At 44.9% G+C, this 22,221-nt stretch overlaps 1 protein-coding gene across 2 annotated transcripts in view; it reads right to left on the bottom strand.

The window, feature by feature from the left end:
- RFX4 (regulatory factor X4) overlaps positions 1-22,221 on the bottom strand; it is a 145,383-nt gene that overhangs the window by 35,024 nt on the left and 88,138 nt on the right. For both annotated transcript variants that reach the window (XM_073621207.1, XM_073621208.1), the window contains exons 13-15: positions 12,805-12,922; positions 11,035-11,154; positions 1,480-1,635 (exon numbers count right to left, since the gene is read on the bottom strand). In XM_073621207.1, coding sequence (XP_073477308.1) covers positions 1,480-1,635; positions 11,035-11,154; positions 12,805-12,922 — 394 coding nt within the window. The remainder of the gene's footprint in view (positions 1-1,479; positions 1,636-11,034; positions 11,155-12,804; positions 12,923-22,221) is intronic.

The raw sequence follows: 22,221 nt of genomic DNA, 5'->3' as shown, positions 1-22,221 counted from the left end.
GCGGCCTCGGTACCTTAGTGAAACTAGCGGCCGAATTGGCCGCAGAGGAGGCCCGGGGGGTGCTTCCCCCCTTGCTGGAGGTTAGTTGGAGGCTTGAAGCCCCCCTCCCGAGGGGTCCAACCACCGGGTCTTTGGTAGCCTTGAGGCCGAATCTTGCCCCCCCAGTACATAGGTGGGGGGCAATGAGAAGATAGGGTCCGGGCTGAGGCCGCGGAGGCGGGAGAATCTTTATAACTCATTATGACTCTTTTATGATGTAAAATGGTGTAGAGATAACCTTACCCCCCACTCCCCTTCCCTCCCTTCCCTTGCCCCCTGTTTTCATCTCCTTCTCCCCCCCTTTTTTTGGTTGTACAATGTCTAACTCTTAGGTTTACAATGCATAGCCTACAATGCCATGTGAGAAGATCAATTGTACATTATATGTTTTGTATGTTCTTTATAAAATGAAAATAAAGATTACATAAAAAATTAGATACCCTTGTATAATAGAAATAGATCAGTCCATGAGTAAAAATCATATCTTACAGTATATATTCTAAGTTCCTAACCTGTTCTACCAGGTTTTGGGTGTGTGTATTGGAGTTGGGGGCTGATGTGATTTTCCACTGTTGCCTTGGTGGCTCTGAAAGAGGAAGAAGTCAATAAACTTCCTCTTTCCTCCTCAATTCTCAGGCTGATTTTCTCCCCTCTCCCTGACTCTCAATCTCTAGGCTGAAGAAGCTGGGAGGCGGAATTTTTATAGAGATGGCCAGTGATATCCTGAGATCGCACCTTCATAAATTTGCCTTTTCTGTTACTATGAAAGATGGCCAGCAGAGAAACTGTTCTCCTCTGATCATCTCATTTACATAAACAGCTAATGATTTGAGATGAGCTGCAATCCTCAAGATTACAGTTCATCTCAGTTTCATAAAGTCACCTCTGTTACTTAAAACATATGGAGCTGCTAGAAGGTATGAAGAGCATTGCTTACTGCTATACCCAAATACGGGGCACTTTGAACAGACAATGCTCCAACACTTATTGGTAGTGTTGAACCTTGCAGGTCTCTCCTGTCCCCAGATTTGTATTTTCCCATCAGTACAATTGGTTGCCTCATGGGCCAACAAGAATATGTAGAGGGGTGGGCATATTCCACCACTATCGGGAAGTTCTAGAGCTTTGCCTGTTCAGAATGGTCCCACATTTGGCTATATTAGAGGGGAATTGAAGCTGCCTAGAATAGATTATATACTGTACCTGCTACAATCTCACTTTCTTTTTTAAGTGAGAGTCGCTTTAGGTATCCTATTGACTAAAACAGCTGCAGGCAAAGATTTCAAAATATTTCATTTTATTGTACAGATATGAGGCCTTTTACATATATCTTTGTTGCTATTAGTTCTTGTTTTTTACTTGGAATTATGTTTACAAATTATGCCAAGATTATGCACAAAAAAGGCCAAGGTGCCATAAAAAAAAAAGATAGTGATATACCTGTGGTCACCAATGCGACTCCACTGTCTGGAGAATGGTTCCCGGGGGAAGTTGCGGATGAGATTTCAGCTAAAGTTGATGATGCAGCCGGTGAAAATGGGATTGGAGAGGGTGGAGAAATGGCAGGCTCTGACAGTATCATTTCATCTGTGTCTTCTGAGAAAAGATTAATAGTGTAAAATAATTTTCTCCAATACAGATATAATAAATCCTGAGTCACAGTTACATAGTTACATAGTGACATAGTAGGTGAGGTCGAAAAAAGACACAAGTCCATCAAGTCCAACCTGTGTGTGATATATCAGCATTACATTGTATATCCCTGTATGTTGCGGTCGTCCAGGTGCTTATCTAATAGTTTCTTGAAATTATTGATGCCCCCCGCTGAGACCACCGCCTGTGGAAGGGAATTCCACATCCTTGCCGCTCTTACAGTAAAGAACCCTCTACGTAGTTTAAGGGTAAACCTCTTTTCTTCTAGTTTTAATGAGTGGCCATGAGTCTTGTTAAACTCCCTTCCGCGAAAGAGTTTTATCCCTATTGTGGGGTCACCAGTATGGTATTTCTATATTGAAATCATATCCCCTCTCAAGCGTCTCTTCTCTAGAGAGAATAAGTTCAGTGCTTGCAACCTTTCCTCATAACTAATATCCTCCAGACCCTTTATTAGCTTTGTTGCCCTTATTTGTACTCGCTCCATTTCCAGTACATCCTTCCTGAGGACTGGTGCCCAGAACTGGACAGCATACTCTAGGTGCGGCCAGACCAGATTCTTGTAGAGCGGGAGAATTATTGTTTCTTTATCGTACATCACAGGACACAGAGCCATAGTAATTACTGTATGGGTTATATAGGCACCTTCAGGTGAAGGACACTGGCACACCCTAGACAGGAAGTTCAATTCCCCATATAACCCTCCCCTTACTGGGAGTACATGTTTTTTCGCCAGTGTCTTAGGTGTTGGTCACGAGTAAAGATGTGCTGTGCTGAGCTCCGCTAGAGTATTCCTTACTGGCAAGCCATGCACCTGGATCCATTCAAAGTGTCTTTTCCAGAATGATTGGAATGGTACCCAGGCCTCGTGTCCGAAGAAACAAGGTTTTACCTGTAACTCTTCTCTTTTTAGAGAACTGGACCCCGGGATCCAGTATTTGTTTTTTTTCAGCCATATTTCTGGCAGGGTGCTTTTTACAGGCCCAGGGCTGTGGATCACCCGATAAAAAGGGGGCCCCAGTCCCTGAAGGTTTTTTAATGGAGCCCCCTGTGAGAGGTGAAGATTGGGTCTGTTACCACAGAACCCTGCAGCTGGATAAGGTAAGAGAGATTCCTAAGGAATTTTTCTAATTCTTGTGGGTATTTCTCCTTTAAAGTAAATGTTGTCATGCTTATAGTCACCAAGAGCACGTACCTGATTCCATGCTTGTCAGTCTCGCCTCTGTGTTTCAAGCTGCATGCTTCCTCCAGGCCAAGCCCCAGGTAAGACGCAGGGAAGGGTTTTTTTTTCCTTTTGGGAATGTCCCCCCACCTGGTCAGCTTCACCCCAGGAGGCAGAGGGAGCGTGGCTCAGTTGGCGGTGTGCCGTGCCGCTCCCGCTGCCATTACGGCGGTCCTCCATCCGGCGGCTCTCCTCCACCCCAGCCCTCCTCCATATACGATCCGGCGGATCGGAGCCCACTCGCGCGGGAAAGCTGTATCTTTGAAAAAGATGAGGGGGGGCGCGGTGGGTGGTCAGAGGAAGGGGGCGGGGCTTGTCGGCATGCTTCAGAGCCCACAACGCGGGCTGTGTAGCTATAAAGTACACCTTTTTTCAGGTGCATACAGCTAAAGGAGGGACACAGAGCAGACGGGTCGCATGTGAGTGTTGGTTGACACAGGCATTCCCATGACACATTTACTTTGCATCAGGCTGAGCTTAACAGCAATGGCAGTTGCTGGACTATTGCTCAGCAGTAGGTGCATTTTCTTGGCTGTACCTCTGCGTTTGTGCTCAGCACCATAACCAGAGGGAATGGTACAAATTCCGCAAAAAAAAGAGGCACAAAGGGGTCACCATCAAGCCCTAAGGACCCCCCTTTGCAACACCATCCCCCCCGAAAGATCTAGGGAGGCTGGTCAGAGTGAGATCCCCCTCAGGGGACCATGGGGAGACTGACTCCTCTTCTGAGGGATCAAGTGGGGAAGGATATTATTATAGACAGTAGATCCGCGCTTACCATAGCTGCAGATCAGTAATTAGCGCCCGTAGGAGCCGAAAGTGGGGAAGGACCTTCTTCAGCTACACATGCTGAGAAGTTGCTGGTGCATTCTCTTACCGAAATGGTCGCATCCACATTTAAGCTACCCTTAACTGAGTCAGTTGAAGAGCCCACTTCTTGTTTGGGTTCTCTAAAGCCTCCTCAAGCCTTGTGTGCCTTCATGTACAATTATTGCTGGAAAAGCTTATATATTCTGAGTGGGGTCACCCAGATAAGCATTTTTTCCCTCCTAAAAAGTTTTCAACACTTTATCCTATGGAGAAAAAATTTACTAAGGTGTGGAATATATCAGCAATTGATGCTGCTATATCCTCTGTGAATAAATGTTTGACTTCTCCGGTTGACAATGCACAAATGCTTACGGATCCAACTGATAAGAGATTGGAATTCTTGTTAAAAGATATTTTTTCCTTGGCAGGTTCAGTGGCTCAACCTGCAGTGGGGGCAATTGGAATGTGTCAATCCTTGAGAGACCATTTGAAACAGGTGCTTAAGGTTTTCCCTGAACAGCAGGCCCAGATGTTAGCTGAGCTGCCAGCAGCTTGTGTTTTGCAATTGACACAATCAGAGATTCTATTCTTCAAACCTCTCGCCTTACACTTGGGTTGGTGCATATGCGTAGAATCTTATGGTTGAAAAGTTGGTTAGCCGAAGCGCCATGCAAAAAGCTCTTGACTGGTTTTCCTTTCCGTGGTGAAAAGCTGTTTGTAGATGATTTGGACAAATATATCCAAAAAATATCAAGTGGGAAAAGTACCCTTTTGCCAGTTAAGAAAAGGAGTAAACTTCCCTCATTAAATGGGCTCTTTTTCCAGTGCCGGGGGCATCAGCCTCCAGGCAGTCACAAAAGAAATCCTGGGGGAGGAAACCCACAAGTCAAAACGCTAAAGCCTCTTTATAAAGGGGTGCCTCCGCTCGTTCAAGTGGGTGGAAGACTTCTGCAGTTCACAAGGGTCTGGCAGGAAGAATTTCAAGACAGATGGGTGGTGTCCACAATAGCTCTAGGTTACAAACTAGAGTTTTGAGAATTCCCGTTCCCTCGTTTCCTCAGGTCAAATGTCCCCAAAGATCCAGAGAAAAAAGAAGTCTCTCTTTCTAACGTTAGACCGACTTTTGTCATAAAAAGTGATCATAATGGTCACCATGGAAGAGCAGGGGTTGGGGTTTTGTTCAAACCTTTTCACGGTGCCAAAACCAAATGGAGATGTCAGGCCCATTCTAGATCTGAAAGATCTAAACCGGTTCCTGAAAATTCGCTCTTTTTGCATGGAATCAATCCGATCAGTAGTCTCCATCCTACAAGGAGGAGAACTTCTGGCATCAATCGACATCAAGGATGTATACCTGCATGTACCTATTTTCCCTGCTCACCAGAAATATCTGCGTTTCGAAGTAGAAAAACTTAATTTTCAGTTTGTAGCCTTGCCTTTCGGTCTAGCTACTGCACCTCGGGTGTTTACAAAACTTCTGGCCCTTCCTTTGGCCAGATTAAGGACTCAAGGTATAACGATAATAGCATACCTGTTCTTGATAGACCGGACGGTAGCCCGCCTGGACCAAAGCATGGTCACCACAGTCAACTACCTGGAATACCTAGGTTGGGTCCTCAACCTAGAGAAATCTTCTTTAAAACCAGTAAGAAGATTAGAGTATTTGGGTCTGATTATAGATACAGCCCAGAAGAGGGTGTTCTTACCCCAGGCAAAGATCAGTGCCATAAAGGAGCTGGTTCAGGTGGTCAGGGCAGAGAAGGATCCTTCTATCCGCCTTTGTATGAGGTTGTTGAGGAAGATCGTGGCTTAATTCGTAGCAGTTCCCTATGCTCAGTTTCATTCGAGACTGCTGCAAAACAGTATCCTGTCGACTTGGAACAAGAAGATCCAAGCACTATATTTTCCAATGCGTTTTTTTCACCAAAAGTGCGTTAGGGCCTCAGTTGGTGGAGGATACCCAAGAATCTGCAGAAAGGGAAATCCTTTTTACCCGTTACCTGGAAGGTCCCCATTGGATGCAACTGTTTTTTGGGTATTCTGACAGCCGTCATTGACAGCTGTGGGAGATTTGTCCATTTATCCTGTATAGCATTGATGGCCGAATCTGCAAGTTTATGGACAGCTTTAGACTATAAATACACAGGCTCTGTGGTTTGTTAAATACAGGTAGGCCACTGAATCTGAATCTGCTAGTTTAGTCAACCAGAGAGACTAAGTAATTCAGAAATATGTTTTACTTGGAAAACTATAATTAATTATTTATTTAATTTTTATAAGCTTTTAAACTGTTGTTTTATATCTGTGTGTTTTACTATATATACATATTGTTTATAATTTTTGGTTTCATTTATTGTAAGATATGCCAAGGATTGTACTTTAAAATCAGGTGACCAATAAGGGATAAGTCACTGCTCTGACTCTGATTCACTTGTACAGTGTAAATGTCTGCCTAAGCCAGCCCTAGATGGTTCAAATCTTGGCCGGATCAGCAGGGATCAGCCGAGATTCGAACCATAGGCAGCAGTGGCGATGCGTCCATTTAGGGCGCGCAGGCACCGCCCCCTTTCTCCAGCCACCCCCCCTCTGTGTATAATGGATAGATTCATGCATTGCATGAATCTATCCATGGCCGCCGCCACCACCCCCTATTCAGGCGTCCGGACGCCGGGCTCCTGAATTCCTGAATTGTATTTTTGAAGCACCTGATTAGAGCCATAGGCTTTAATAGGATTCAAAAATGGTGAATTGAGAGCACAAGGCATTGCACTCGCAGTCCACCCAGGTGTGTTAGAAAAGTGAATGAATATTCGCTTTCCTAACACTGAACCACCTCTCCGCCAATCAGGTGCGTGGGTCTGGTACCTGTCACCTGATTGGCTGAAAGGAAAGGCGCTACGATTGGACACCTATCAGGAGGAGGGCAGGAGACGCACGGAGGACATAGGATCTGCTGTCTGACCTGCTGCAAGATCCCACCGCTTGCCGCTTTCACCCACATGCCTTACCCGCCACCGAGACAGGGTAAGTGACGGGCAGATGGCGAGTGGGCAGGGGGGTAACAGTGGCAACTTTTGATGAGCACAGTGGCACTATTTGATGGGCACAGTGGCACTATTTGATGGGCAGAGTGGTAGCATTTGATGGGGCACAGTTGGCACTATTTGATGGGCACAGTGGCAGCATTTGATGGGGCACAGTGGCAGCATTTGATGGGGCATAGTGGCACTATTTGATGGGCACAGTTGCAGCATTTGATGGGGCACTGTGGCACTATTTGATGGCCACAGTGGGAGCATTTGTTGGGCACACTGGCAGCATTTGATGGGGCACAGTGGCACTATTTAATGGGCACAGTGACAGCATTTGGTGGGGCACAGTGGCACTATTTGATGGGCACAGTGGCAGCATTTGATGGGCACAGTGGCAGCATTTGATGGGGTACAGTGGCAGCGTTTGATGGCATAGTGGCAGCATTTGATGACACAGTAGTAGCGTTTGATGACACAGTGGCTGCATTTGATGGGGCACAGTGGCAGCATTTGATGACACAGTGGCTGCGTTTGATGTAGAGGTCGACCGATATATCGGCCGATATTTGGTCTTTTTTACTTAATCGGCATCCACCGAAGGCCGATATCAGCGGACTTGCAAATGACTTCTGTAATAGAAGTCAATACAAGTTGCCTGAAAACTTCTGTGAAGAGACTTCTCCCCTCCTCTGGGCAGCCTGCCAAATCTGATAAAAAGAACCTGAAGGATACAATGTTTACACTTATGAATGAACTGAGCTCTGTGTGTAGAAGCTCTCAGTTTAACCATTTAAAGACTAAATCTTTTCTGACATTTGTTGCTTACAAGTAAAAATCCTGTATTTTCTGCTAGAAAATCACTTAGAACCCCCAAACATTATATATATATTTTTTTTTAGCAGAGACCCTAGGGAATAAAATAGCGGTTGTTGCAATATTTTATGTCACACGGTATTTGCGCAGCGGTCTTTCAAACGCAATATTTTTTGAAAAAATACACTAATAAATTTAAAAAAAAACTAAGCAGTAAAGTTAGCCTATTTTTTTTCATCCAAAAGTTTTGATTACCTGTTTTTGTGTATTTAATATTTAAGATATATTTTTTTTTCATTTTTTTTTTATCTAAATTCTACATACAAGTGAACTGATTGGAGGTTTGTTTTGTTTAATAAATGTTTAAATGTAAAACATTTTCTGTATCATTTAAGGTTGCTCTCACACTGGAGCGGGCATGCGTTGATGGTAAAACGCTGCTAGTTTTAGCAGCACATTACCGTCATTTTAGTGGCGCTATTCGGCTGCTAGCAGGGCGCTTATAACCCAGCTAGCAGCCGAGGAAGGGGTTAAATGCGCCACTGCCGAAACACTTCAGGCGCTTCGGCAGCAGTGCGCATTCATTTCAATGGGCAGGAGTGGTGGAGGAGCGGTATGCACCGCTCCAAAGATGCCGCTTGCAGGACTTTTTTTTTAACATCCTGCCAGCGCATCGCCTCAGTGTGAAAGCCCGAGTAACTGCAGGGGAGCCGTTTTACAGGCACTTTACAGGCGCTATTTTTAGCCCAAAAGCGCCTGAAAAACGCCCCAGTGTGAAAGGGGTCTCACTGTTAGATTTTATGAAATGAAGGGAAAAAAAAAAAATCGGCCTAATATATCGGCCCAAAAAAATCGGCATCACATATCGGCCATCGGCCACCGTGATTTCTAAATATCGGCATCGGCCAGAGAAAAACCCATATCGGTCGACCTCTAGTTTGATGTGCACAGTGGCTGCGTTTGATGGCACAGTGGCTGCGTTTGATGGGCACAGTGGCTACGTTTGATGGGAACAGTGGCTGCATTTGATGGCACAGTGGCTGTGTTTGGTGGCACAGTGGCTGCATTTGATGGGCACAGTGAGGCTGCAATTGATGTTTTTTTGCAGAATTTTTCAGTTTGTTTGCGCCCCCCCCCCCCCCCCAAATTTTTGAGCACCAGCCACCACTGATGGGCAGGCTGATCGATCAACTTGGGCAAAACCAGCCTGCCAGATTTTGCATGCGAGTATTGCTAGCAGATAATGGCTCAGCGAAAGCGATCAACACTGTGTTGATGGAGGAATAGAGCAATTTTCTTTCGTGCAACCCGTGGTTGCCATATAGTAATGTATGTTAAAAGTAACCTAAAGCTCCACCTGCTGGCTCAAAAGGAGAATACTAAATAATAACATGCAACATTTCATATTTACCTGATAGTAAATTTTTTTTTTGTTTCAGTCCTGATGCCAATAAAGAAAGAAAAAAGTATGAACACCAAAAGCCACTATACATTCCCTTTCAAGGAATAGAGTGGAAGCGCTAGATACACAACCCTCTAAGGTAACCTTTTGCCATGTTAAAATGGTTTGATACCTAAAACAAAAAAAAAAGCAGCTACTGCTTTCAACCAAATTATTTTTTTAAGGATACACAAAGCTCCTTTGTATCACTACAGCCTTAAAAAAATAAATGCCCCTAATGACTAGTAGGGATGAGCAGAACACCCAACACCCCCCCCCCCCCCCGTTCAGTTCGCACCAGAACTTGCGAACAGGCAAAAAATTCAGACAAACACGCGAACACCGTTAAAAGTCTATGGGACACGAACATGAAAAATCAAAAGTGCTCAAATTGATGTTTTTTCGGGAGCAGTGATTTTAATAATGCTTAAAGTGAAACAATAAAAATGAAATATTCCTTTAAATATTGTGCCTGGGGGGTGTCTATAGTATGTCTGTAAAATGGTAAAAAATGGTTAAAAAAAAGGAAAAAGTGCAATTTAAAACTGATCGCGGCTGTAATGAATTGTTAGATCCCTTCAATATAGATAAAACTCATCCAAAACTCAACCAAAATTTAAAAAAAAAATTGTGTGGGGGTCCCCCCAAAATCCATACCAGGCTCTTCAGGTCTGGTATGAATATTAAGGGGAACCCTGCACCAGATTTGGGTCCCCCCAAATCTATACCAGATCCTTAACCGAGCACACAACCTGGCAGGCAACAGGAAAAGGGGGGGGGGGGGGGCGAGAGAGCACCCACATGCCCTCAACATGGGGGGGTGCATTGGAGTCACAAGGGCCTCATCCCCACAACCCTTGCCCGGTGGTTGTGGGGGTCTGCGGGCGGGGGGTGTATAGGAATCTGGAAGCCCCCTTTAACAAGGGGACCCCCAGATCCTGGCCCCTCCCCCATATGAATTGGTAACTGGTACATTGTACCCCTAACAATTCACAAAAAAAGTGTCAAAAATAGTAAAAATGACAGGAGACACTTTGGTACAAGTCCTTTATTAAGAAATAAAAAAAATAAAAATGTCCTGCAATGTAAATCCATCTCACGCCGCCCGACAAACCGAAAAAAGAAAAAAAAAACGCAACAGCTCCGCCTCCATGGGAGGCTCCCGCCGAGTGACGCTTCTTCTCGGTGACAGCTGTTATATAGCTGAGGGCGGGGCAACTTGGTGACATAAACAGGTGACCCCGCCTTCCTCTGATGTTACGTGGCGTCAGAGGAAGGGGGGAACCCATGCCGTTTTTTTCAATGAGTTTTATCTATATTGAAGGTATCCGACAATTCATTACAGCTGCGATCAGTTTTAAATGACATTTTTTCCTTTAGAAATGTCATTTTGCTGTGGTACTGACCTAAACACAGGAAAACTGCGTCACTTTACAAGCATACTATAGACACCCCCAGGCACGATATTTAAAGGAATATTTCATTTTTATTGTTTCACTTTAAGCATGATTAAAATCACTGCTCTCGAAAAAACGTCTGTTTTTAAAACTTTTTTTATTTGCATTGATACATGTCCCCTGGGTTAGGACTCCGGTCCAGCACATGCCGGAAATGAAACTGTTTTATGGATGGGTTTACTTCCGCTTTAAGTGCCTAAACACAGGAACTTCACATCTATTTTTTTAGGAGTAATTTGGGACAAAAGGTAGATTTTTCAGGGTATTGACTAGGCACTATTTCTGTTTCCAAATGTTCCCTATTAGATAGCAAATATATATTTTTTTTAAATTAGATCCACTTTAAATCAATAGATAATGTAATTTATCTGTATTAGAGAGGTTGCCGAAAGGAAGCAGATGAGACTCTTAACAGGATGGAGTCTGTAGGACTTGCCCATGGTTGTATGAAGAAACAAGATTGTCTTTATCGGAAGATAGAAGTGTTCATGTATGATAAGCACTGCTTTATAAAAAGTAATCATGTACATGTATCTATGTCCTTAAAATAATTAGAGCCATGCTTACCACTGTGTGATTCTCCCTTCATGGCCCTCATAAGTTCATTGGCTCTCTCTTGGCAGTGTAAAGACTCCAATAAATATAGGACATAGTCATCAAACATTAGGTGTATGAGGTGAAATGACCCTGTTATAGGACAGGGAAAAAATAATTAATGGCTTCTTTAAGTCAGACAATTCAAACACTACTGTAAGTCTACTCAGTACTACTATTGTGTGTGGAATCATCCTATGGTTTCTTGTATTTCTGAGGATCCCAGTCTGAAAACTAGTTCACTTGTTCCTCTGCACTGATTCCTTCAAACTACCATTGCATTCAGTGAAATGTAAAATAAATTAAAAACTAAACAGACACTCATACTACCCTGGAGAAGCTCAGACAGTCTTCAACAGATGGAAGTGGAATATTTGAAGCCACTGGCCCTCCCAGATCAACCAAGTCAAGTATATTTGGAAGATGGAGCATCTCCTTACAAAACTATGGGACAGAATGCCTCACTTCAAAAAGGTCTGAATTTCTCGTGGTGAATTGTAATCCTATGGGGAAAAAAAAAAAATATTCCTGCAAAATTATCTTGCTGTCTTGGTTCCTCCCTCAATCTTTTCCTTTGCCTCCTCAAGCCTGCTTTATCCTTCTTTTTTTAAAATTTGTGTAAGTGATAAGGTTGATGAGTAAGTGATACCCTTCTCCACCTTTTAGTGGTGGACAGAAATACCCTCCTAAGTTAATGTTATCACTTTGTGCATATATATTGTGTATTTCCTCTACCTGGTATTCTGGGTTATCCTGAATAAGATGAGATTCTGGTCAACCTTATTTCAATATACAGTACTTTCTATGTGAATTTTTTACACTATGCCTTCAGAATGGTTTTGCTATTCATCTGTTGACATTGTAATTATTTATCATTTTACTACTTTAAAAACAAATACAATTTAGATTAGTGTTAGCAGGTGAATTATTTAGGTTGGAATGATCATTTAAAGTTAACCTGTTTCTTTCTATGCAGGGCAAAGCAAGAGGTTCACTTTGATAGCAGCCCCACCAGCTGGAGGAGGACTCAGTCATCATCCTCATTTAACATTGCTAGGTGCTTGAGAAGCCAATCTGTCACATGGGCAGAGGGGGTTTCAGTCATATGCTCTCCATATCCACTACAGAGTATTTCTGTTCACTCCTAGAGCTGTGAGGTAGCTAACAAAATATGGGCATATGCTGGTTGGGCAGATTTAACCAAGCAATATCACCACCAATATAAGCATTTCTTGCTGTAGTAAGGTCAAGAAGGGCAATCTTGATGACAGAAATAAATGTTTCCAACCTATTGATAGCCAGTTATTCCCTTTCAAATTAATAAAGAGGGATGAAGATTTTGTGACACATACTCTACATGTGACTGAAGACCAGATTAAGATGATGGTCGCGATGGGTCCTAGTTGGCATGTACCGTAATTTGTTGAAGGTCAGGCAACCTTCTCACAAACAGTAATTTTCAGTCTTAATATAATTTATAAAATACAGTTAATAGTGCTGGATCTGTTGCCAATAGTTAACAATCAGAAGTTTGATTGGTTATTACAAGAACAACAAACACTCGCCTTCTGGTTTGTCTAATTTTAAATATCAATCCTACAGTTTTCTCTCTATAGCAATTAAGGCATTATAGAAAAACTATGTTTTATTAATATGCAAAATAAATATCACTATTAGCATAGAAAGAACTGTAGAGAAGGTAAGAAAATACCAAAAAGCATACTGCAGGAGCTAGGATCATACCGAAACTTGGAGCACTGTGCAATGTCATATCCCGAATGACTCTTGTACCAAAGCAAGACCAAATTAAAAGGAACTGTTGTGCCACTCTCTTCAGTGAGCCAGTTTTTTTGGATGCTACCTACAAAGGTAAGAACAGTAAATTAGCACATCTGTGAGGAGTCCCATATACCCAGATCATGGAATAGCTAGTGATAGTCACATTCAGCTGGACCTGTTCAATAATGCTGAAGATGTTTCGTAGCCTCCCAAAGCCACTTTTTCAATGCGTGTCAGAAAGGTACCCCAGCATTTATTTCCACACATGTAGCACAGGCACCTCAATACAATCACCATGGAAAGTGTGACTGTTGATTTTCCAAGAACAGGAAGGCAGATGTGAAAGCACCTTGTTGTAGTTACATACAGTAATCCCATACTTGGTGTCAGGAAGTGTCGGGAGGGTTTCATAGGTGCTAATTGCTCAATTTACATGGCTTAAGGTGTGAATTGTGGGATTACCTGTATCTCTTATTATAGCTAACCTTTAAGTCTAGTACGCACAATTAGAATATTGTACAAAAATCGATTTCGAATCGATCCTGCAATGATCTGATCATTAGTACACAGCTTTCATCCAAAATTACCTGAAGGGACAAACATGAAAATTTTTATCATATGATACCAGGTCATACGATTGTCGTTTATTCTGTACAGTTTTTGTCCGAAAATACAATACAAATACATTACATCACTTACAAATTTTTATTCTGTTGTATGAGAATTTTCGTACTGTAGTAACATGTTTTCGATATGGAGACTAGTATGCAAAAAAAACACCGAATGATCATTTGTCCGATAATCTCAACGCGTGTACTATGCTTTACATGGAGGAGGTAGAGAAGGGAACCTTGAACTCTTTCAGGGGCAAAACACCAAGGCATTGGTTAAGGTATGTGGATGATATATGGGTCAAGATTAGAACATCATTAATACACATAAAGTCAGAGACCAAATATACCAGATTTACATGGAATGAGGCACATAATAACAAATTACCCCTTTTAGATTGAGTGTTAAATGTCGGGGAAAGGAGGGGGGGTCTACAGGAAACCTTTACACACAGACAAGTATCTGCTTTTTGACCCCCAGAACCCACTGGTGTACACAAACTGGAATTTATTAGAACTCTGCAACACCAGGCTGATAACAACAAACACAAAGGTGTATTTACTAAAGGCTAATAGACTCTGAACTTTGGAAGTGCAGTTTCACTCATTTACCCCAAAGCTTTGTTAATGCGTTAAAGCTCTGCTGATTTCCATCATCCAATCATGTAAAAGCAAAAATGCATTTTTTTTATGTTCCTTGCAGCTGATTGGGTATTATTTTCAAAGCGAAGCTTCACCACATTCACTAAGCTCTGGGGAAAATTAGTTCAACTGCAGTTGCAAGGTGTACAGTCTATATGTCTTTAATAAATCCACCCCACAGTGTCTCTCAGTAGTGCTTTGAAAGTTTGAGGCTACCCAATCTGGATATTCATTCAAACATCCACAAGGTCAAGCAAAAGCTAACTAGGGGTGAAGCAGAACACACTCAGTAATTGTCAGGGACATGTCAGCAGTCGTCGGGTGAATGTGCGTGCACGCAGATCCACAAGAAATGTTTCTAGGCGAATTCAGCTAAATTCCCCACCAGGGGGCGCCGGCGCGCTTTCGCGTGCGCCCGTACGCGCGTTCGCGGGTGCGCGCGCGCGCCCGTGCACGCTAGCGCCGTTTGGCGCCAAGGGGCCTTTAAAAGAGTCACAGGTGCTCATGTCAGGTGCTGTTCGTCTGCAGCTCTGCACCTGAAAGTTCCTGTATCTGCTTGCTGATTGTTTGCTATTGACCCGGCTACGTCTGACCACTCTCCAGTCTCCAAACCCGACCCGGCTTGCCTGACCTTGCTTATTCTGTTACCTGTTGCCGAACTCCTGCCTGTCTGACTATCCTTGGATCATCCCTCCTGTTTATACCTGCCTGATCTCCTGCCAACACGGACTGTCTGACCTTGTTTGCCTGTGTCCTGTGACGCTGCTTCCAGCCTGCTTGTTTGCTTCCAGCTGCTGTCATCGCATCTGTCCGCCTGCCCTCCGGCCTGCACCAGTTGCCTGCATCCGTGATTCAGCCATCCCTGAGGGACATCCTTCCAGTTCCGGTGTCTGCTTCTGCTGGAACCTACATCAGGCCCTCCTACCCACTGTGCTCAGGAGACCACTGTTCCCACTTCCAGCGGCTCCTGAACCAGCGTTTAAGAGAGGTCTCCTTCCACCAGTCAGGCTCAACTACCAGGTACATTACAGTACGAACAGCCATGTCTGAGCCTGCAGGAGAGACCTCTCCCATTAAGGAGATCTGTACGCACCTGGCAGCCCTCACCCAAGCAGTTAAGACTTTACAGGACAGCTATGACAGACTAGAGGGTCAAGTGTTAAACCTCAGTGGTCCCGGTGGTGTGGCTCCTGCCCCCGCAGCCGCTCCAGTACAGGCCGCTGCACCACCCTCCGTTGTCATGCTTCCACCGGAACCAAGAGTCCCTCTTCCTGAAAAGTTTTCTGGTGACCGAACCAAGTTTTTGGCTTTCCGCAGCGCCTGTCAACTGTACTTCGGTTTACAGCCACTGACTTTTTCCTTGGAAGTCACCAAGGTGGGATTTGTCATATCCCTTCTCCAGGGGGAACCTCAGATCTGGGCCCACCGCTTGCTTGAATCCAACGCTGTACAGATCCAGTCTTTACCCGCCTTCTTTGAAGCCATGGCCCAGATTTATGAGGACCCTCAGCGGGCTGCCACAGCCGAGGCAGCTTTGTTCGCGCTCCAGCAAGGCTGTAGGCCGGCCGAGGACTATGTCATGGACTTTCGACGCTGGAGCGCGGACACTCAATGGAACGACGCAGCTCTACGCCACCAGTTCCGCATGGGGCTATCTGAGGGTCTTAAGGATGAACTTGCCCGGGTGGGAATGCCTGACACCTTGGAGGGACTTATTGCCATTACAATCCAAAATGACTTCGTGAGCGCCGGTCTGAACGATCCTCTCAACAAACACGGCCTATGTGGATGACCACAAGAGCCCCGCTGCCTGCCTCCCGGTATCCATCTTCTGCCAGTCCAAGTCCAGTCAACCAAACAACTGATGCCTCCGAACCTATGCAACTGGGTCTTATGCGTACTACTCTGACCCCTGAAGAACGGGCACGCAGACGCCAACTGAACCTTTGTCTCTATTGTGGCGGGACGGGCCACTATGTGAACAACTGCCCAGTAAAGACCCGTAAGTGTTTTCCTTCATCTCCAACCAGTTTATCTGCTTTAACAGCCAATGCCACTCAACTTGTCCTCCCTCTCTCATTACAGCTCCAGGGAAGAACAATTCAAGTCAACGCCATTGTTGATTCCGGGGCATGCAGCTGCTTTGTTGATTCTGTTTTTGCTACTCAACAAGATCTTCCTTTAAAGGATAAGACACATAGACTTTCAATTTTTCTGGCCGATGGATCCCATATAAAATATGGATAGGTCTCTCAAGAAACCCTTCCTCTGTCTGCTACCAGCTCATCCCAGCACCAAGAAATCCTAGTCCTGGACATTATCTCTTCACCACTTTTTCCAATCATTTTGGGAATGCCCTGGCTTCAAGCCCACAATCCTCTTGTTAACTGGGCCACGGGCGAGATCAAGTTTCAGTCACCCTATTGCCAGAAACATTGTCTACCTGAACCTGCCAATTCTGCTACCACCTTACTGTGTATGGACATTGACCCAGATCTGCTTCAAAACATACCAGAGGCCTGTCAGGACTTTGCAGACGTGTTCAGTAAGAAGGGAGCAGACTCTCTGCCACCCCATCGGCCCTATGACTGTCCAATTGAGTTGCTTCCTGGGGCTGAGATTCCTTTTGGGCGCATCTTTCCGCTATCCGAAAAGGAACAAGAGGCACTTAAGGCTTACATCAATGAAAATCTTGAAAAAGGCTTCATTCGACAGTCCACTTCACCAGCCGGGGCGGGCATATTTTTTGTCTCCAAAAAAGACCTTACGCTTCGCCCTTGTGTGGACTATCGGGAGTTAAACAAAATCACGGTCAAAAACCGTTATCCGTTGCCCCTAATACCCGAACTGTTTCAAAAATTAAGGTCCGCCATCATCTTTACCAAATTGGATTTGAGAGGAGCCTACAATCTGGTCCGCATTCGGTCCGGGGATGAATGGAAGACGGCCTTCCGGACCCGTTTTGGACACTATGAATATTTAGTCATGCCCTTCGGCCTTTGCAATGCTCCTGCCACCTTTCAGCATCTGGTCAATGATGTGTTTAAGGATTTCCTGGACATCTTCCTAATTGTCTACCTGGACGATATTTTAATTTTCTCCAGTTCTCTCGAGCAACATAGAGAACATGTCCGTAAAGTCCTGGCCCGACTCCGCCTGCACAGATTGTATGCCAAGGCGGAGAAGTGCGAATTTGAACAAAGGGAGATTCAGTTTCTGGGGTTGGTCATTTCCCCCACCGGCATCAAAATGGACCCTCAGAAAGTGTCTGCTGTATTAGAATGGCCAGCACCCGTGGACAAGAAGGGCGTGCAACGCTTCATCGGATTTGCAAACTTTTACAGGAAGTTTATCAGGGGATTCTCTACCATCATCTCCCCCATTACACAGCTTACCAAGCAGAATCTTCGTTTCCACTGGAACTCGGAAGCTCAAGAGGCTTTTGAAGAATTAAAGAGGCGTTTCACGTCGGCTCCGATCCTTAGTCATCCTGACCCATCTTTGCCCTTTATCCTAGAGGTTGATGCCTCCGAAGTAGCTGTGGGTGCTATTATTTCCCAACGACAAGGCAACAAGGACCTGATGCATCCTGTAGGGTTCTTCTCTAGGAAACTTTCACCGGCTGAACGGAACTACGATGTGGGGGACCGGGAGTTACTTGCTATCAAGACAGCCTTGGAAGAATGGAGATATTTGCTTGAAGGTGCAGTCCATCCAGTACTAATTTATACGGATCACAAGAATCTGGAATATTTAAGATCTGCTAAGAGACTAAAACCCAGACAGGCCCGTTGGGCTCTATTCTTTACACGGTTTTGCTTCCATATAACCTACCGGCCGGGATCCAAGAATGTAAAGCCAGATGCGCTGTCGCGCATGTTTGATAATCCTAAGGACTCTTCTGTACCTGACACTATTCTGCCGGCAAATAGTTTTCTTCTCCTTCAGACAGATCTTCTATCCATGATCAGAGAAGCATCCCCAGAACCTTCAAGTCTCCAGGGGTCCTCTTTAACGTCTCGAGATGGACTATTATGGAGGGGAAGTCAAATCTTTGTACCAGAGAACGTCCGAGTCAAGGTACTAACACTCTTGCATGACCACCCACTTGCAGGACATTTTGGGGTCTGTAAGACCCTTGACTTGGTGCAGCGCACCTTTTGGTGGCCCAACTTAAAGGAATTTTGCAAAAGATATGTTAACTCCTGCTCTGTCTGCATCCAGAATAAAACTCCCAGAAACAGAGCTTGGGGACTACTAAGACCATTGCCTATACCAGATAGGCCCTGGAGGATGATAGCAATGGACTTTATAGTTGAATTGCCATGTTCTGAGGGATGTTCAGCAATCCTTGTGGTCGTTGACCGACTATCCAAAATGGCCCACTTCGTGCTCCTAAAGGGAACACCTTCTGCTGTGGAGACGGCCCGTGTGTTCATTAAGGAAATTGTCAGGTTACATGGAATTCCCGCAAATATAGTGTCTGATAGGGGGGTACAGTTTACTTCACGCTTTTGGAAAGCCCTCTGTGAAAACCTGAAAATTGAACTAGCTCTGTCCTCGGCATACCACCCCCAAAAAAATGGGCAAACTGAAAGGACAAATCAGACTCTGGAGCAGTACATTAGGTGTTTTACATCTTTTGTGCAAGATGATTGGGTGTCCCTGCTGCCCCTAGCGGAATTCGCTTATAACAATGCTAGTCACTCTGCCACCGGTCAATCCCCTTTCTTTGCCAATTATGGGTTTCATGCATCTTTTTTACCAGATTTTCTTTCAGAATCCTCAGTTCCAGCGGTCCAGGACACAGTGCAATTCCTCAACCGTAATAATCGGATCTTGCAGGAAGCGGTATCCAAGGCGCAAGCGGACAATAAGAGGTTCTTTGATCGGAAAAGAAGAGGAGATCTAGACCTTCAGCTTGGCGACAAGGTATGGCTGTCTACCAATAATATTAGATTGACATGTCCTTCCAAGAAGCTTGCTCCTAAATTTATTGGGCCTTTCCCAGTGAAAAGGAAAATTAACGAGGTATCTTATGAATTATGCTTACCTGACTCACTTAAGATACACCCTGTGTTTCACGTGTCACTCTTAAAGCCTGCTGTAGATGACCCTTTTCCTGATAGGGGCACCAGGGTCCCTGAACCAGTTCTGGTGGACGGCAGTGAGGAGTATGAAGTGGAATCCATCCTTGACTGCAGAAAGAGGTCTGGGCAAGTACAGTTTTTAATTAAATGGAAGGGGTATGGTCCGGAAAACAACTCATGGGAACCTGACTGTAATATTCATGCCAAACGTTTGATTCGTGCCTTTTTCTCTGCCCATCCGGAAAAGAAAAGTCATCTGGGCATCCGGAGGCTGCCCGTTGGGAGGGGGCAATGTCAGGGACATGTCAGCAGTCGTCGGGTGAATCTGCATGCACGCAGGTCCACAAGAAATGTTTCTAGGCGAATTCAGCTAAATTCCCCACCAGGGGGCGCCGGCGCGCTTTCGCGTGCGCCCGTTCGCGGGTGCGCGCGCGCGCCCGTTCGCGCTAGCGCCGTTTGGCGCCAAGGGGCCTTTAAAAGAGTCACAGGTGCTCATGTCAGGTGCTGTTCGTCTGCAGCTCTGCACCTGAAAGTTCCTGTATCTGCTTGCTGATTGTTTGCTATTGACCCGGCTACGTCTGACCCCCTCCAGTCTCCAAACCCGACCCGGCTTGCCTGACCTTGCTTATTCTGTTACCTGTTGCCGAACTCCTGCCTGTCTGACTATCCTTGGATTATCCCTCCTGTTTATACCTGCCTGATCTCCTGCCAACACGGACTGTCTGACCTTGTTTGCCTGTGTCCTGTGACGCTGCTTCCAGCCTGCTTGTTTGCTTCCAGCTGCTATCATCGCATCTGTCCGCCTGCCCTCCGGCCTGCACCAGTTGCCTGCATCCGCGATTCAGCCATCCCTGAGGGACATCCTTCCAGTTCCGGTGTCTGCTTCTGCTGGAACCTACATCAGGCCCTCCTACCCACTGTGCTCAGGAGACCACTGTTCCCACTTCCAGCGGCTCCTGAACCAGCGTTTAAGAGAGGTCTCCTTCCACCAGTCAGGCTCAACTACCAGGTACATTACAGTAATATAGTCACCCCCCCTCCCCCAAAAAAGAAGGAGGGGGGAGAGTATAAAGCGGAATGTCTGCTTAAGGTGGTTGTAAATGCGATGCTGCACTGATTCTCTTCTTCCTGATACTCCCGGCGCTACATCGCATGCGTGAGATTTCAGAGTAAGGGCGGAAGTGACTACGTAACAGATTCAGTAAACAGCTCTAAATATGGCGCGGCCAATACCCAGAAATGAAGAGAAGACAAACACCCTAAATAAGGTATTTACAGACCTCGTTTAGGGCCAATTTCAATAAATTATCCCTTGTAATGAGCTACTGGATGTTTAAATTAAAAAAAAAAAAAATCGTCCGGGGTTTACTTCCTCTTTAAGGGTGAAGTTCCACTTTAACTATGCAGTACAGTGTAGTGAGGAATGCAGGACCTGTACACTTGGGAAGTAAAAAGTGAATAGAACAGTATAGGAGGGAAAATTCTACAAGTCAAGACTCAACAGCTTTCCTACATCTTAAGAGAAAAGAACATTCTTTTTAAGACAAATACGTGCACATTTTGGACAGAGAGGACAACAAGTTCACAAAAGGCATAAAAGACGCCATCTTTGACAACAATTTACATGGCTAAATGTGTGACTTGACATCTATGCAGGCTTTCTGACTCTAATGCCCTGTACATGCGGTTGGATTTTCCGACGGGAAATGTGTGATAGGACCTTGTTGTCGGTCATTTTCCATCGGAATTTCCGACACACAAAGTTTGAGAGCTTGCTATAAAATTTTCCAACAAAATCCGTTGTTGGAAATTCCGATCTTGTGTACACAAATCCAACGCACAAAGTGCCACGCATGCTCAGAATAAATTAAGAGACGACAGCTATTGGCTACTGCCCCGTTTATAATCCCGATGTACGTGTTTTATGTCACCGCATTCAGAACAATCGGATTTTCCGACAACTTTGTGTGACCGTGTGTATGCAAGACAAGTTTGAGCCAACATCCGTCGGAAAAAATCCTAGGATTTTGTTGTCGGAATGTCCGATCAATGTCCGACCGTGTGTACACGGCATTAGAGTGGGCTTATGTAAACAGAACAAAATAGTTCTCCAAATTTCACATCTCCCTTCTTGTTCTTGGACAATCAACATCAACCCATTCCATGGTGATTAGGTTAAGATGTCTGTGCTACCTGCATGAATATACTGTAAATGCTGGGGGTTTCTTCCTAACACTCATTGGAACTAAAGAAGTGGCTTGGAGATGCTACAAATGTCTGCAACATCACAGGGCAGGTCCAGTTGAATGTGACTTACTGCTACTTGCAATAGTAAGTTAAATTTTGTCAGAGTGTAATGTAGCAATTAGTTTAGCAAGGTAAATGTGTGTGTGTGTGGAGATTTACTTTAGCCTCTTGGAACAGTACTAATATATAAGATGTTGGTGATACTGCACTATTCAGACACCGACTAAAGCAGGATCAGCAGTCACTTATGCCGCGTACACGCGAGCGGACTGTCTGGCAGAAAAGGTCAGACGGAACGATTCCGCCGGACATTCCGATCGTGTGTGGTCTTCATCGGACCTTTTCTGTCAAAAATTCAGACGGACCTAGAAATAGAACATGTTTCAAATCTTTCCGTCGGACTCGAGTCCGATCGAAAAATCAGTTTGTCTGTATGCTAGTCCGACGGACAAAAAGGACGCAAGGGCAGCTATTGGCTACTGGCTATGAACTTCCTTGTTCTAGTCCGGTCGTACGTCATCACGTTTGAAACGATCGGACTTTGGTGTGATCGTGTGTAGGCAAGTCCGTTTCGTTGGAACTCTGTCGAAAAGTCCTTCGGAGTTCTGGCGGATGAGAAATCCGCTCGTGTGTACGCGGCATTACAGCTACTGAGCATTATAAAGTTTCCTCGTTCCAACCTTAACTCACAGTACCTGGCAGAGGGGAGTCTTCCAGAGCAAACTTACTTTAATACTGTGAGATATCATGTGACCACAACCACAATGGAAACTGATGCTGGAAGAAGTGAA

Source organism: Aquarana catesbeiana, linkage group LG03 (assembly GCF_042186555.1).
Source record: "Aquarana catesbeiana isolate 2022-GZ linkage group LG03, ASM4218655v1, whole genome shotgun sequence".
Lineage (NCBI taxonomy): Eukaryota > Metazoa > Chordata > Amphibia > Anura > Ranidae > Aquarana > Aquarana catesbeiana.
This window is presented reverse-complemented; position numbering and strand designations above follow the sequence as displayed.